Here is a 16834-nt window from a genome sequence, read left to right as displayed (position 1 = left end):
AATTTATTACAGCCATATGTGTTTTGTGATTTCTGATCCATCTCGATTCGGTTTCCACTTCTCATATCCATTTCTCAACCCGTTTTTTTTGTATTCTACCTTTTTCCTACCAACTCATGTCAATTTCGCACAACATAACAAATCACAACGTCTAAAAGCGAAGCAAATGAATGTAAAAGAAGGTTATCAATCAGAGTCTCCTCGGGCTCCTTCCTTTTGAGGTTTGATGACGCGAAAAATCGGAAGGGCCTTGCGTTGTCCTCCGGCCAGTAGCAATTCATTTCGTAGACGTTTTTTTCCCCTGCTACATTCTGACGACAATAATATTATTTTTGTTGGCTAAATTTACTATAGCTAATTATTCATTTTGGCATATTTTTGTGACATCACAACACATAATGAGTAGTCTGGTAAGTTGAACATGGAGTCAAAAATTTTTACGTTTGTTTTGAAAATTTTATGACTTTCACTAGAAATGTTTTACTTTTGTAACATTTTTTGCAACTTGGGTGCAGTTTTGCAGAAACTCCAAGCAGTATTTGAAAATAAAATTAATTTTTCGAAGTTTTTTTAAACATTTTTGTAGAGTTTTTTTTTCCTTCAATTCTTTCTGTTTTAATTTTAATTTTCACAATCGAAGCGAATCACACCCCGATATTTATTTTTCACAAAATTTTAAAAAATTATGTATAAAAATTGTTGTTTTGATATGCTTACATTTGCGCTGCTTGCATGGTACCATAAAAGCCTACAACAATTTACTAAACATGAAATTTGAAGAAAAAAAACCAAGAAATGGGTGGAGTCGACATAATTGATATTTTCGTCTGTTTTTCTTACTTATTTTCATTCAATCCTAAATTTATGTCAACTTTTGAAAATGTACCTAACTATAAAACCAAATCCCATCACTCAGACTTTGTGTGGTATTCGATTTGACTTTTTGGCGTTTTACTGGGACTGATGTATTTTTAGAAACAATTTTTTCACACCTAATATGGTTCTTGTTCAAAAACATCAAAAAAGTTCATGTCGTCAAAATAACTGATCGCTAAAAGTTAGAGTATTGACAATAAGAAGCGTGCTGCAATAATCACAATAAAGCTTTGAAACAAATGTTTTTTTCTCTATCTCAAATTTTTGTTTCAATTTGAAGGTGGAGTAGCGCCAGTGGGGCATTTGTCTAAATACCCTTTTAATGGTCCAAAACGACCAAATATCACAATAAAATAGTCCAAAAAATTTTTTAGGTTTTTCATAATTTCCGGTCAAAGTTTTGGCAAATTGTCAAAACTTTGAAAAAGATGAGCTTTTGAGGAAATCCAATGCAATGTAGCCTGTTCCAACCCCTACAATGTTTTATTACAACCAACTGAAGCAAATTTAAAATATAGAAAATGCAGGAAAGGTTTTTTTTTTGATCGACGTCCAAAATTATGAGTGGCAAAAACTGAGTGATTGTTACTTTTTGACAGTAAATAAAAAAATGTTCTAAAATTTTTTGAAAAGTTTTATTATGATATTCGGGCATTTAGGCATCATAGGAATAGATTTTCACACTTTCCCCACTAGTGCTACTCCTCCTTCAAAGGATTTGATCTTGTTAAATCCTTCAGTAGTTTTTATTGAACTCAATTTCAATCTAAAATTCAAAATAAAAATTTTTTTTGAATTATTTAAATATGATTTTTCTACGTTAAACTCCTATGACATTGTTCCACATTCAATATAAATAGAATGAGTCTACCTAAAAAAAAACCACATTTTTTTACATTCTAAACCTCAAGGCTTATTATGTACATGTGCAAATAAGGTGTTTCATATTTAGAACATTCTAGCCTATTTTTGTTAAAATTCAAAACACACACCACAATAACGTGCTTCTGCACAGCTCCAAATAATACTAGCTCGTGAATATTGCTCACACGCAATTTATTCCTCCGTCACTGTCCTCTTTTCCAAATATTCTAATTATGAAACTAGAAGAGCCCTTGTCAATTGTAACAATCGAGCAGTAGGACAAAAGTGTTATTTCTGTTGGCCTGTCAGCCAAGCTCGTTATCTATTCCACGACATTCCTGAGCAAGGGTACATCAACTTAGGCCCTCTTCCCCCGACTATAATTATCTATCGGGAAAACGATTCTTGAAAGGATAAAGGGGATGAGAAGGCAACGAGTTCGGGGGTTTTTTTTTCAAGCTTTCTCAATCAACTATTCATCAAGTAAGGAGAAGTTGCGTTCAAACTAATTTTGGGCAAGAGAGAGGGGAAGGGGGGGGGGTCGAAAGGAGATTCCTCGAAATAATTTGAAAAAACAATGACTAATCTTTGAAAAAATAAACAAGAGAAAGAAGAAAAATGCAGTAGTACCACTTGAGCACAACAATCGGAAATTTGAAAGAATCTGGCATCACAACCACTTTTTATGAACGTGTCGAAAGTATTTTCCAACAAAATTCAGATCTTTCTTTTGGTAATTATAAAACTCAAATGATTCAAAAAAGACAATAATTGTTAAAAATCTGAAAATTTTGAAATAAATAAAAATCCTGTTTTATCATTTTTCCGACTTCTATTTTAATTTTTTAGCTCACTACTTTTTAGTTTTTCAAGATTATAAATGAATGTTATCATTCTTAAAAAAGTATTTTTTGGTTTTAAACAACTTTTTTAAAAGAACTGCACTTTTGGATCAACTTTACAAAAAACACTCGCTTTAAAATGTTTCACCACAGCAAAATATTGTAGTGGCAAATTTAGACCATCCGCTATTAAAAAAAACCAAATTTTTTATGTTTTCTTCACTAGAATAATTTCAACACGACACCTCTTAAAGGTGGTGTGGTCAAATTTTTTTATTGCTTTATTGGATTCAAAATAGTTGGAAAACACCGAATTTCATAATGAAACTTCTTGAAAACTTCTCAAAAAAAGTTATGACGGCTCAAAACATGGCCTAAAATTAGTTAAAATTTGAAATTTGGCCGACTTGTCAATGTCGAAGCAGCTGGAAACAAATATCAAAACAAGATCATTTTTATTTTCATTACCCCAATAAACCTGAATACTATTGATACTTTCAATGTCAAATCTTCAGTTGCTCTTTTCAGCTGTAAGACGCTTTTTGTGCACCATCATTTGCTATTCACCGTCCTCGGAACTTTCATATTTTTCATAAACTCACTTATACATTTTCGTTTTGTTTGCGCATAAATAGATTGTTTTTAATTGCTAATGTTTTGTTTTTTCTGAAAACAAAACTCTTCATTTGTTCTCAAGCACTTTCCTAGAAAATTTTTGTGTTCGGTGTCCGGAGATTTATACGACGAATGATAGATTTTCTGAAAGCTAAGGCAATTTGAATTAATTCATGAAGTTTTAACCTATTTAATGCTAAGACAATTATTATCCACTCCGAATTTCCAAATATAAGATTTAAGCCAAAAAATCGTTGATTTTGAATTTCGAAAGAGAAGAAAATATTTCATTTACAAACGCAGTTAAAGGTGATGAAGTCAAATTTTTTATTGCTTTATTAGACTCAAAATTGTCTGAAAACATCGAATTTCATAATGAAACTTCTTGAAAACTTCTCAAAAAAAAGTTATGACGGCTCAAAAATGGCCTAAAATTAGTTAAAATTTGAAATTTGCCCACTTGTGTCGCAGCGGCTGGAAACAATTTTTTTTTTGAAATCACCGTCAAATTTTAAGTATACAATGTAATTATCTTGCGTTTTCTACTTCATTTTGGTATTTTAAAGTCGATGGACGGCGAGATTTTTAAATTTTTAATTTCATGATTTCAAAAAAAACTGTTTCCAGCCGCTGCGACATTCACAAGACGGTCAAATTTTAAATTTTTTAGGTCTTTTTTGAGCCGTCATAACTTTTTTTTGAAAAGTTTTCAGACAATTTTGAGTCTAATAAAGCAATAAAAAATTGACTTCACCACCTTTACACTTTCTGAAAATATTATATAACATTCAACCAACACTGAAAATTAAAAAAAAAACCTCCCTAGTAGGATTAGTCGAAAAACACACTTTTCTGTTTTTTCTTTAGAAATTTCAAAAATGTTTTATTGTTCAATGTTCTTTCATTTTTAAATGTAGATCATAAATTTAAAATACAATGATGCTAGGCTTCGTCGATTGTGTGGGCTTGTATGCTCCCCCTCGATCAAAAGGATTTTTTTTGCTCGTTTCGGTGCACTTCTTTTTCAATTTATTTTTTTTGTGAAATTTTACTACGTTGGTGTGAGTTGTAAACGGCCGTCATAAAAAAAAAACGTTTTGAATCAGTGGGGGGCTCAGGTTGTGAAAAGTTGTGTTTACGGTCTTGGTGGCCGGCACACACACACACAAATTCAAATACTCGAGCCACGCAAGCTGAGCACAAATCAGTTTGCACTGGTGCATTGTTGGTCTATAAAACTTCACCATTGACTGGAGAGCGACCCGCACAACGGAAAAACTATAGAATCCCTCTAATCCCGCCTACTGGTGCTCTTTGCCATTTTCGTGACAAAGATTATTCTTCTGAATCCTCCTCCTCCTCCTCTATCCATCGTCCAGTTCTTCGCTTCATTCTTGTTCATTCTTGTCGCCACGAGAAAAATTTGCCTCTTTTCTCTTTTCTTTTTATTCTATCTCGAAATTCTGTTTGGTGTGAGGGGACTCGACAATCCCCCCCAAGCACCTCTTAGGACCACTGTCCCGTGTTGAGTCCTGTCCTATTATTATTTTCATTATTTCTATTCTTAATCTCTAAATGACGAGGAGCCACATTGCTCCAGCTCCAGAAAACAGACGCGGCTTTTTCGGGCAACAAATGTCCACACATTCAACAACGCCGTCCTTATAGATCCTACGATATATTCTTGATTACGCTTTAACGAAAGCTAAACAAGTTCTGTTTTAACAGAAAAGCAGTGAAAAATAGGAGAAAAAGAAGAAGCCGTGGGCGTGGCTTGCCATTCACACAGACTTTTCGGAAGCGTTAGATAACTGCCCTAACTAAAGGGGGACTCCCCCGTCTTCCTGCTTCCGTCGCTTCTTTCTCTCATTTGGCCAACTATCGACAGTAAATTGTGCGAGTGCGTCAGAGTCTCAAGGCAGCCTCAAGTAATTTGCAAAAATGAACGACGACTTTAGTCAGGTAAGCTATCTTTTGAAATTTTCCCGATCAAATTCTAAAAAAATATTTTCATGGAATAAAATTCTAATTGGAGCAACAACATACTAACAAAAATTTAGCAGAAACGTTTTACTCATGTTCAAAAAAAGTTCAAATTTTTGACCCAATCCTCAAGCCTCAAACCTGAACCCAGTTTGCAACCCTCCCAGGGTTCATGTATCTAACTCAATTTGTCACTTCGGGTCATAAGGTTTCCTTTTGTTTTGGTTTTTCGGTTTCAAAATGAGCCGATTTCTTACGCATTTCTTCTCCTCTTCCAGATAACCATTTCTCGCCCTTGACACAATTCTATAATTTTTCCGCAGTTGGATTTTTTTTTGTTCGGCAGAATACGTAATGGCAATAGATCAAGGAATTTTGTTGCATTTTTTTTAGAATTCCCAAGATCGCATTCGTTTTCTGATTTTTGAGTTAGTGTAGATGAACATGTTTGTTGTGTTTTGTCTTCATCATTTGATACTCGGAAGTCTTTGTTGGATTTGTTGGCAGTATGTTTTCAGGATATTGAATATCTTCAAATTGAACAAGCCAAGAATATACCTTCGAGTGTTCCTTTAGGTTTTTCATCCCAAATTTTTATTCTGAAAATCCCTCGATCTATATAAATTGTAAAACATTTTGCCGCCAGCAGGGGTCGAACCTGCGACCTTGGGCTTATTAGACCCACGCTCTAACCGACTGAGCTATGGCGGCCGTTGTGAAAGAGGTGGACGGTGCAGTTGATAACACATAACCTACCTCGTTTTTTAGGGTGATGTTGATATTCAACGCTCGACATTTTCCGGGTTAACTTATAATAAGATAATGAAAAAGTTAAGCTAGAGACAGAACCCGTTAGATGTCGGGAGCTACTTGTTTTTGTCAAATTTTCAAAAACGGGACTATTGTCATGTTTTCTTGCTTATTATTATTACTGCAATTGAGCGTTGCCAGGCACTTCTACACCAGTAAACTCTCTGTTTTGCCATCTTCATTCAGTATTTATAGTTGGTCGATATATAAGCACGAATTTTGAAAGTCACTCACCTACACCAACACACTACTACTCGAATATGATTTAACCTCGCCTCTTTAGCGTCTTCGTTTTTGTTTTTTTCATTCGTCTGCTTAGAATTTCGGATGACGGTCGGAGGCTTGGGTGGCGTCAGGTTTCTCCCCCTCTTTTTCCTGATGTGCGCTAAAAACATTCCAAAAAAAGTTGGCTATCTTTTCCTCCCCTTCCGAGGGCACTTTTCATTAGTCGACTTTTCTTACTACTTTCTTCACACTATCTTTCTTTTTTTTTTTGAGAAGTGAATAAGAATGAGAAAAAAAATCTCGAAAAAAAAAAGAAGAATGCAAGACCAAAAATGAGTCTCTGCTAGTGAAGAATTGGCATTGAATCAACTTGAATCAAAAAATTTTTTCTTCTGCAACAGCAGCACCAAGCCATCTAGAATGCGCGATGATCTGAATTGTTTGGAGCCACACACACACATACTTGCGCATTTCTTCATCTATCTCGGCAAGTTGAATAGAATATGATACGTGAATTTGGTTTTTCCACTATGCGGTGTGGAATTATTAATAAACTCACTCACCGTATATATTATATATTTTTTCGGCGCCGCGCCGTCGTGATGCCAATGCCTATTGTCCGTATGTTCACTTGTTCCGCTAAACGTGTGTGCACTTATAGGGTAGATATAGAGCTCAAATTGGGGTGGATAAAGATAGGAAAGAGAGTAATGCATACTAAACGCTTTTTGTTGCCTTTTCATCACTCGATTGTTACTTATCTGACCCCCGTCGGCCTTGAGAATATTTGAGAATAAAGATCGACGAACCTATTTGAATATTCTTTTTCCATTGATCATGAGTTTTTGAAACTAGGTGTAAAATGGTTTCGGTTTGTTTCTATACAAATTTTTTTCACATACGTTTGAACTAGTTAACCTGATAGATTTGGCGGTTTTTAGATTTTACGGTTTCTTGGTTGATTGTAATTTTTTCTCAGTATTTTGTAGCAAGTATTAAATTTGAACATAGGGTGTTCTGAATAAAGTGTTCAACCTGCCATACTTCTTTTCATACAATATCGTTGATCAGACTTGCAGTTCCTAATAGCATTACACTTAAAACTATCACTTAAAACAGTGCAGAACGCTATTTTTGGCACTGACCAATCTTGGCACTGACCCATCTTTCATAGGCACTGACCAATCTTTCATAGGCACTGACCAATCTTTCATAGGCACTGACCAATCTTTCATAGGCACTGGCCAATCTTTCCTAGCCACTGGCCAATCTTTCATAGGCACTGACCAATCTTTCATAGGCACTGACCAATCTTTCATAGGCACTGACCAATCTTTCATAGGCACTAATCAATCTTTCATAGGCACTGACCAATCTTTCATAGGCACTGACCAATCTTTCATAGACACTGACCAATCTTTCAGAAGCACTGACCATGTGGACTCCCTCCTTGTATGGCAGCTATAATTTTCCGCTGGTGATGGTCATCGCTAAGAGCTCTCAAATTTCAAAACGAAATTTTATGAAAAACTTATATTTTTTGCGTACGGTTTTTGGCTCCTCTCGGATGTTTTTAAAACTTCTCATCGCCTTCAACGTGATTTTTCATAATATGCAAACCAACTTTGTAGTTGAAATTTCAAATCCCACTCTCCAAGCTCTTCATCATCCGACTCCCTCCATTCATATTGTAGATTTCTGGTTTGCCAGCGCCAGATACTCATCATTTTGTGGGCAGATTTCCTTTATTTTCTATATTTTATCTGCCACTCTTTATGACTGACGAGTTTCTCTGTTTTTTTCCATTTATTGACACTGTTGTCACAGAAAACGTTGTTTTTTGTTAAAATTTCCGAAAAAAAAATTTGAAGAAAATCGAATTTATATTGTCTCGTTCCTTGTTATTCTTTGACGGTCCACTTCTTAACACAGTTAAACCAATCAGTCCTAAACTACAAAGCACAGATTGGGGGTAGGATAAGTGAAGGTTTACTTTTTTTTTGTGTGTCCGTGTTCTTTTTCTTTAATCCTCGCTCATTTGCCCTATCTCTGCTCACATCTTCTCAACCTGTCAAAGCACCAAGCGTCGGCAGAAGGATGAAGGGATCGTATTGCAATGAGTTGAGGAAGCGGGGTGATAGAAGATGCGAAAATGAGAGTGAGACGGGGTTAGAAGTGTGGACCGAAACGTTCTAACGTACTTGACACGTTTACTTGTTATTTCTACGCGGTTTTCTGCTTTTGCTTCCGAAAAAAAAACGTTTGCTAAGACATCATGTTCCGAAATTACACTGATTCGGTGCAGGTAAGCGAGTAGAGATCAGCAGAAGAACGTGGATTTTTTGAAAAAAATGGGTGAATTTTAGATGCACATTCTGAAATCCATATTTAGCACATTTGATATTCAGAATTCAGAATTGATAACGCTTCGCCCAAATATAAGAAGCTTATAATATCACAACTTTTAATAAACAGTAATATAGGGTACCTTTATTGGAATTTAACAAAATTCCTTGTTTCAAGTTCATATGCAGGATGGTCCATATTTATGGACCCCCCTGTGCTTATAAAAAAGTTACACGATCAAGCTTCAAACTGGGCGACAACATTTCATAGATTTTCCAAAAACTTTAATATATGAAGCTCATAATATCACAACTTTTAATAAACAGTAATATAGGGTTCCTTTATTGGAATTTATTAAAATTTCTTGTTTAAAATTCATATACAGGGTGGTCCATAATTATGAACCACCATGTGCTTAAAAAAGTTATACCATCAGGTTTCAAACTTAGACAACCTTAGAAACGTTCGTTAGATTTTCGAAAAAAATTTGAGAAACTAATAGTAAGAATAAACCAATGATCATCAGAGTTAGTTTCCCATGTGCTTTCGTGAGAAGTTGTGAAATGTCTAAATAAATTCGAAAATCGCCCAAATTGGATCAAATTTTCATATTGGCTTGAAAGGTGGCTTAAAAATTTTTTGAAATATTTACGCTCCACCTATATCTTGTGTTTTTGCGTTTTTCCAAAAAGAACTTTCATATAAATCAAACTAATATTAGAACTTTTACATTTACATTCCCGTTTCAAGAATTGTGCTCGAATTAGAAATCCATTGGAAATCTAAAATCCGCAGTTAATCGAATCGTCCGTCACCTAATATTATTTCCGATGAACGCTTTTTTTTCTGATGAGCAACTAGACACATTCATTCCCACCACAATTTTAAATTAAAACTTTATAATCGAATATCAACATATCAGTGGTAAGAGGAAATTGGAAATATTTGCTACTTGCCTTCATTTTATTTTTATTCCCTCCCCACTCCTTCTCCCCACCATTTTTTGCTCCTGTTCATCATCAACACTCACTGCGAATCCTGAATCCATTCGACCGTGCTCGAATCATTTTTTTTTATTTCGGCGAAGAAGTCCACTTTTCGGACATACACTATTAATCAATTGCCTCCCCCTAAACTATGTATTATTCGAATATTGTCACCGCGTCAAGTAGTCTTAGTTTAATTGACACATCAAACACCAAGTTCAAGGTGGGCTCAGGGGCACTGACCTTTTCTAAATTTGGAAATAAGTAAGCGGGGTGATGTCAGCAGTCAAATCTGGTGAATAAAATATGGAGGTGAAACAAAAAATAAACCTCGAGTTTTTTTTTTCAAAATTTTATAAAATACTCTTCTCAATTACATCATTATTCAAAAACAAAAAAAAATTGCACTCAATCTAATGGAATACATATTTTCCAATTTCCGGTCTGTAATGTATAGACTAGTACACACGACTAGAACAAAAGAATTTAACCTTTTCTTTTGCAACCGTGTGTTGTTTTTTTTTTTTGAGTATTTTCTCGTAAATGGTTCAAAGTTATTCTACGTCACCGGTTTCGCAAAACATCGAAAAACAGAGACTTCTGCAGAATAAAGCGGGAATTAGTTGTGTTTCGTTGTATTCCGTGGGAAATATCTCATCTTTGAACTAGAAATTCTCTCATAAAGAATAATTTTGCCAATAAACGAAACTCTCGGAAAGAATGAGGGAATTCGTATGTAAATTGCCATCTTTCTTGCTTTATTTCACTTTTTATGAAAGTAAAAAGCAACTTGTTTTAATTTGAATTTAGCATATTGGGGGTCCTCACGTGATGTCAGAGTGTCTCACATCGGCTTGATCTACCTAAATCCACAAAAAATGCGGATGAAGAGAAGCAGAGTTTTTAACTGTATTCGCATGATGCTGAAGTCACTTTTTTTGGGAAAAAAAATCCCCGCATTTTCTGTAGATCAAACCGTAATGGGACAGCCTGGCTCTACGTGGGTCCTGATAACGAATTACTTGGTTACGTGAAAAAAAATGACATCGACTCAAAAAATTTTGAATTCAACGAAATTTTTGAAGTTTGATCAGAAAAAAACAATTTTGAAAATTTTGAAAAATCCAAGAATTAAGAAAAATTGTTTTTTTTTTGGCTCATATTGAACACAAAATTCGTAAAGGCGCTATTACATTATAACTATGTTTGTTTTTAAAAGCGCTTTTTTAAAAGCAACTGTGCAAAATAAACATACAATTTCCCGTATTAAAAAAAAATTTTGCCACAATTTCTCAAAATTTTAAAGGTGGATTTTGGAGATTCTCTCGCCTTGGCACTATAATTTTGAAATAAATTTTCCTCCCCCTAACATACAATTCATCAAAACAAAATCCCAAATGTTACCTTATCTGACCTAATTTTTGGCCAAAACCAGGAAGGAAATAGTTGAGACAACTCGGCACGGGTCAAGCCGTCAAATTAGTGCGCAACATTCGCAAACGACTAGTAGAAACACTTGGCCAACAGACACAGAGAGAAGACAAAAAACGACGATGAAATTAAAGATGGGGTTTGACTTTTCTTCTCTGTTCTGTTTCTTTTTTGGTTGGTTTTTTTGTTGCCACTAGTTTTGGCTCTAAAGACTCCGAAAGCTCCAACTCCAATCAAGAAACTGATGAATCGCCTTCCATTCTATTGTTTGAAATATTATGCTTGCTCTTTGCAGAGAGCATCTTTTTGAGCAGTAATGATACAAAAAAAGATGATGAATGAAGAACATTTGTCAAGTCTTTTGCTTTAAATCTATGAAAAAAAGAGAAAGCCCACTACTTCCACTCATTCGTTTTCTACTCAACTTGTCTGATTCAGGAAATGGTGTTACGAGCCATCGACTCGATCCGGGATAGTGTTATAAACGCGTCATCGGCAGTCAGCACGACGACGTTGCCGCCGCTGGACATTCCCATGACCTCTATGAAACCGCCATCAATTATTCCAACTGTCGAGCTGGTTTTAGGAACAATTACGTACTTGGTGAGTTCTTCGTCGTCTTCTTCTTCTTCTGATTATTTGCCGAAAGTCTGCGGTTGTTGAGCAAGACAACGAGTTGGCAAAAGACAAAAAAGAAGCATCCATGTGATTATTCATGTTTTGTCTTGACTGACGAAGACGTGACAGAGTAAGAATTCGTTTGTATGTGTTCAACAAAGTTGACAGAAATTTGGTTAACAAAAAACACATATTTTGAAATGAAAATGTCAACTTTCAAATTGAGGGATGCTTCGAGCATCGGGAAACGTCAAGAATCAGTTCCCAATTGTATATGGAAAAAATGAAAAATTAAAACTAATTTCTGAAAAACATAAAAAAATGCTACAACTGACAAAATTTTGGAATACCTAAAAAATATTCAACCTCGTGAAAAATCCGTCGGATCTTTTAAAAAATTTATAAAAAATTATATTGAAAAATCCAGCGTGTTTGTTTTACTTAAAAATCTGCCCGAATCGCGAAAATTAAAACATTATTTTCCACAAACTTTTATTTTTTTCCGCAAATTTCTACGATCCGTAATAATTTGAAATCATTGAAAATTCAATGATTTTCCAGGCCAATCACCAATCACGAAATTATTAATTTTCACCTGAACATTTGACTTTTTCAGGTAATTATTGCAATGACAGTTGTCGGCAACACACTGGTCGTCGTCGCAGTGTTCAGCTATCGACCGCTGAAAAAAGTTCAAAACTATTTTCTCGTCTCACTTGCAGCATCCGATCTGGCGGTGGCGATATTCGTCATGCCTTTGCATGTAGTCACTTTTCTAGCGGGTCAGTTTTCCTTCCTCCTTTGTTCTGCGCTCTTTCTATTCAGTTTCTTTGCGCTGTCATCACTTATATGATACTGGGTGCCCGGGAAGCGGCAGTTGACATCCGGATGCCGGTTGTCAGCTCCGCTTCGTCATTTGTGGTTTCGGGCGCTCGGTCCGAGGGGGTCACGAATATTTTCTGACAACATAAGGGATGAAGAAGAGACTTGTGATTGCGTGAGTACTTTTCGAGCAATTGTGCTCGAGTGCCAAAGGACTTGAGAGCCGAAATTTGCTCTAGTTTATCAAAAAAGGAAAGCTCATTAAGTTAATGATCATTGTCTCCTTGAGACATTGAAAAGTAGGTAGGAAGAAGTGAGGGATGGAAAATGACAGTTGCCACTTACTCACCTGTTGCATATTTCGATTTAATGACATTTGAACAAAATATATATGATTGATTGCGGTTAAACTAATGATAAATGATAATACTGGAAAATTTTGAAATTTGAAGAAAGGGATTTAAAATTGCAACGTAGCAACGTAACCGAACAATATTACATTTTGGAAACATTTCAGTACAAGTTGTATGAATTTTCAAACTGTCGAACAATAAAATAAAAATTCGGTATCCAACTATTATAAACAAAACTATTATGTATAACTATTATTATAACTATTATACAACTATTTTCCAGGTGGTAAATGGCTTCTTGGAGTTACCGTATGCCAATTCTTCACCACTGCTGACATTTTATTATGCACGTCATCAATTCTCAATCTATGTGCAATTGCATTAGATCGGTATACTAATCTAGCTATCGTTTTAACCGTCACTATTCTGCAAAAATTCATTTTTCCAGATATTGGGCCATCCACAATCCAATCAACTATGCACAAAAACGTACGACCAAATTCGTATGCATCGTCATTGTCATTGTAGGTTTTTTGTTTTTTTTAATGCTTCAATAGCATTGATGTCCTAGTCATTACAATCTAACTATGGCGAGGGGAAAAGGAGAAGATTACCTTCATTTGTTATGGAAATGTAGAAGACACGGAAAGAAACGAAGAGAGAAAATCGTCTCAGAAATGAATGAAGGCAATTGCTTTCCTGCTTACGAATCACAATTTAACGTGTTGCTCACTAGTTGAGGGAGAAGTTTTTTTCAGGTTTGGATATTGTCAATGCTCATATCAGTGCCTCCAATCATTGGATGGAATAATTGGCAGGAGAATATGATGGAGGATAGTTGCGGGTTGTCTACGGAAAAGTAAATTTTTTTAGAGTTTGTGAATCTGAAAATACCACATGCATAGTTATTTAAATACTTAAAAGTATGACACGAATGTGAAAGAGCAAAAATCAAAAGATAAATGTTTTAAAAACTATTTTCCAGTCAGGAATTCCAATTATATATATAACTATTAGAAGCCATCCCTGTTTAACAAAAGTAGAAGGTGTTACTTTTTAGAAAATTTACCTAACAAGTATTCTAAAATGCACAGTTTTAAATGCTCAACAATCATATTCTATTTCCAGAGCCTTTGTTGTCTTCTCTGCTGCCGGTTCATTCTTCCTCCCACTCCTAGTCATGGTAGTGGTGTATGTCAAAATTTTCATCAGTGCTCGCCAACGAATCCGCACTAATCGAGGTTTGTGCGTAGGCGAGAGCCCAAAAGCGGGACCGAAAATAAAACAAAAATACGAGTTGTAAAAAACCTAGAAATGCATGCAGCGAGCTAATCGAATTCGCACCACTGTTGCCGAAACTTTGCAGCAATGGACTCTTTTTGTTCTCTTTTTTGGGTTAGGTGGACATAGTACATCTAATAATAGAAAATGAATTGAAAATCGGGGAGAAAAATGAATGAAAAATAAAGAAAGAAAGTTGAAACATTAACGATTGGAGATGGAAGAATATTAAAAGAGCAATGAAACACAGAGTGATCTTTGAAAGAGGAAAAACATAGAATACATTTTAAAGGTAGCTCGCTGCGGCCGACACCTTTCGGGTTCCGCACCGTACTATAGAGGAATGACAGCTTGCTGCGCGAGGCAGGCGGAGGTCGCCGCAAGGGCCTGCGTGGCGGACGTTTGTAATTCTAATTTGTTTTGCAGAAAATCAGTTTGACAAGTAGAAACTATTTAAATTTCAGGACGCAGTGCACTAATGAGAATCCAGAATGCCGAGGGAGACGACGACTACCGAAAGATGTCGATCAAGCGAGCGTCTGTAGAATCAGCACGCACTTCGAGCAGGGTAGGAGAGAAAACACCGTTGGTGATTGCTGACGGACAAACGACTGTAACTACTCTTGCCGCTCATTCTGTTAGTAAACTGAATTGGTGTCCTTGTCCCCGGTCTGTGAATCATGTCGCACTTTAGTTATTTTTTTAGTTGATGACACAAACGCTTATGTACTCTTTTCTTCAGATATGCATGGGGTATTTGATTAAATATAATCAGTTTGAAAACTTTTTTAGCCAATGAATTATCACTGACGCACTAATATAAAACAAAATGTTTTTTGAAGCCTTCATTTAATTTTTGCAAAGTGTCAAGTAATTTTTATTTTATTTTGAAGACAAATGTATTGGTGAAGCTTGTACCATCACTGATTGAGCCATGTTGCATTCAAACTCTTTATTGTCCCCAAATGCTTGATTCACGCGGCATTTCTATCATTGCTCCTACTCAGTTTCTAACCGATTCGGCAATAATCAGTTACGGCTTGTTGATACCTCAACTAACATTCAACTCTATAATTCTATCAATCGCATTTTAAGTTTTCAAGCTCACAGTTTCAGACCGACGGCGGTAGCTTGCCAAAAGATGAAACCACGAAGCACATGAAATATCACAATAATGGATCGTGCAAAGTGAAAGTGAAGGATGTGAAGGAGGATGAAGGAGTAATAGTTTCTTTGGGAATTTGTTACTTGGGTTTATAGTTCTGTAACCACTCACTGCTTCTCCATTCTCTTGCCTTAGCAGTAGTGTTCATGTCACATGGGATCTGTAACTTTGTATTTGTAGGGTGTACCTTTCATTCACATCAATGTACATTTTCAGAATCCAAATCCTACTGCAGTCCTGCGAAAACGTGAGAAAATCAGTGTGGCGAAGGAGAAAAGAGCAGCAAAAACTATTGCTGTTATTATATTCGTATTTTCATTCTGTTGGCTACCATTTTTTGTAGCATATGTCATACGACCATTTTGTGAAACATGTAAACTTCATGCAAAAGTGAGTTTTTATTTTGTTAATGTTCAATTGTTAAATTATGGTTTTGGCGTAACAAAAGTAGTCACTTTGAAAGTATTAGCACAATTAACTTTAAGAAATTAATTATTTTTGGTGCTTAAAGGTGGAGTAGCGCCAGTGGGGACTTTGGCTTGATACACTTATGATGTTCCAAAACGACCGAATATCATAGACAAACACTCTAATTTTTTATTATTTTTTACAATTTCCGCTCAAAGTTTTGGCAAATTGCCAAAATTTTGAAAAAAATATGAGCTTTCGAGGAAATCCAAAGCAATGTCTCGCATGTTTCGACCCTTGCAATGTTTTAATACAAAATATTAAAACAAAATTACAGTATAAAAAATGTAGGAAAAACAAGTTTTTTTTGGTCGACTTCCAAAATTATAAGTGGCGAAAACTGAACAATTGTCATTTTTTGACAGTAAATAAAAAAATTTCAAAAGTTTTTTAAAAAGTTTTATTATTATATTCGGTCATTTTGGAACCATATGAGTAGTTTTAACACTTTTTCCTTTAAGGCTACTCCACCTTTAACAATATATTATCGACAAAATAAGCACGCAATTTTTTTCATCAGATTTATTTTCGGTCTTCATGATAGACTGAACCTTTCGAGAAAACAATGGATGAGAACTCTAGTCCAACAGGTAGATCAAAAATATATTTTGAACAAACTTTATACATTTTTTCCGACAGTAATCAGTTTGAAAACACACATTTTTCTTTCCAGGTTGAACAGGCTTTCACGTGGCTTGGCTATATCAACTCTTCACTTAACCCATTCCTTTACGGTATTCTAAATTTGGAGTTTCGCCGAGCATTCAAGAAGATTCTGTGCCCTAAAGCTGTATTAGAGCAGAGGAGACGACGAATGAGTGCGCAACCTTAGATTCTTTCTGTAATTAATTGATAAATTTATATACATTATGATTTTTTTTTCCAAATTCTTGTGTTGTTTTGCTTTCCAATCGGTCTGGTATCCCTGGTATTTTTGTATTTTCTTTAAGTATGTATTTCCTAAATTTTGAGTTGTGTCTTAGTTTTATAATGTGCTAGAATATGACTTTGAATATGATTTTGATCTCGGTTATTTTTGTGAACCAAAAACTCCACCATTCTAATCTTGCAAACTGTCCACTGGTGAACTTTTTCTCTTATTCTTATTGGATATTGTCCTGAATAAATTAACTTTGCTTGAACAAATGA

General features: G+C 35.2%; 1 protein-coding gene and 9 non-coding genes across 16 annotated transcripts; 5 read left to right on the top strand and 5 right to left on the bottom strand.

Moving 5' to 3' along the window:
* Positions 1-398: 398 nt before the first annotated feature.
* ser-2 lies at positions 399-16829 on the top strand (the record flags this gene model as incomplete). Of its 7 annotated transcripts, none has more annotated exons than NM_001029165.5 (11): positions 4654-5159; positions 11417-11581; positions 12213-12378; positions 13055-13160; positions 13220-13295; positions 13530-13630; positions 13900-14012; positions 14517-14620; positions 15169-15273; positions 15434-15607; positions 16359-16829. In NM_001029165.5, the coding sequence occupies 11 exons, from the start codon at positions 5139-5141 to the stop codon at positions 16515-16517; spliced, it is 1290 nt and encodes a 429-aa protein (NP_001024336.1). The 7 variants fall into 7 exon arrangements, with proteins under 7 accessions (NP_001024338.1, NP_001024336.1, NP_001024337.1 ...); NM_001029164.3 differs by lacking the exon at positions 4654-5159 and adding an exon at positions 8491-8520 and having other exon boundaries at positions 16359-16827; NM_001029168.4 differs by lacking the exon at positions 4654-5159 and adding an exon at positions 8491-8520 and having other exon boundaries at positions 14517-14689; positions 16359-16517.
* C02D4.t1 lies at positions 5818-5891 on the bottom strand. Its single transcript has one exon. It is a non-coding gene; the product is annotated as a tRNA-Ile (tRNA).
* Positions 6240-6470, bottom strand: C02D4.13. The gene has a single exon (NR_072717.1). It is a non-coding gene; the product is annotated as an Unclassified non-coding RNA C02D4.13 (non-coding RNA).
* Positions 6240-6512, top strand: C02D4.10. Its single transcript, NR_072716.1, has one exon. It is a non-coding gene; the product is annotated as an Unclassified non-coding RNA C02D4.10 (non-coding RNA).
* Positions 6851-6976, top strand: C02D4.8. Its single transcript, NR_072715.1, has one exon. It is a non-coding gene; the product is annotated as an Unclassified non-coding RNA C02D4.8 (non-coding RNA).
* 21ur-10341 lies at positions 9337-9357 on the top strand. The gene has a single exon (NR_072714.1).
* C02D4.12 lies at positions 11393-11542 on the bottom strand. The gene has a single exon (NR_072713.1). It is a non-coding gene; the product is annotated as an Unclassified non-coding RNA C02D4.12 (non-coding RNA).
* Positions 12426-12568, bottom strand: C02D4.9. The gene has a single exon (NR_072712.1). It is a non-coding gene; the product is annotated as an Unclassified non-coding RNA C02D4.9 (non-coding RNA).
* Positions 12814-12834, top strand: 21ur-14233. Its single transcript, NR_072711.1, has one exon.
* C02D4.11 lies at positions 14268-14492 on the bottom strand. Its single transcript, NR_072710.1, has one exon. It is a non-coding gene; the product is annotated as an Unclassified non-coding RNA C02D4.11 (non-coding RNA).
* Positions 16830-16834: the final 5 nt, after the last annotated feature.

Source organism: Caenorhabditis elegans, chromosome X (assembly GCF_000002985.6).
Source record: "Caenorhabditis elegans chromosome X".
NCBI lineage: Eukaryota > Metazoa > Nematoda > Chromadorea > Rhabditida > Rhabditidae > Caenorhabditis > Caenorhabditis elegans.
This window is presented reverse-complemented; position numbering and strand designations above follow the sequence as displayed.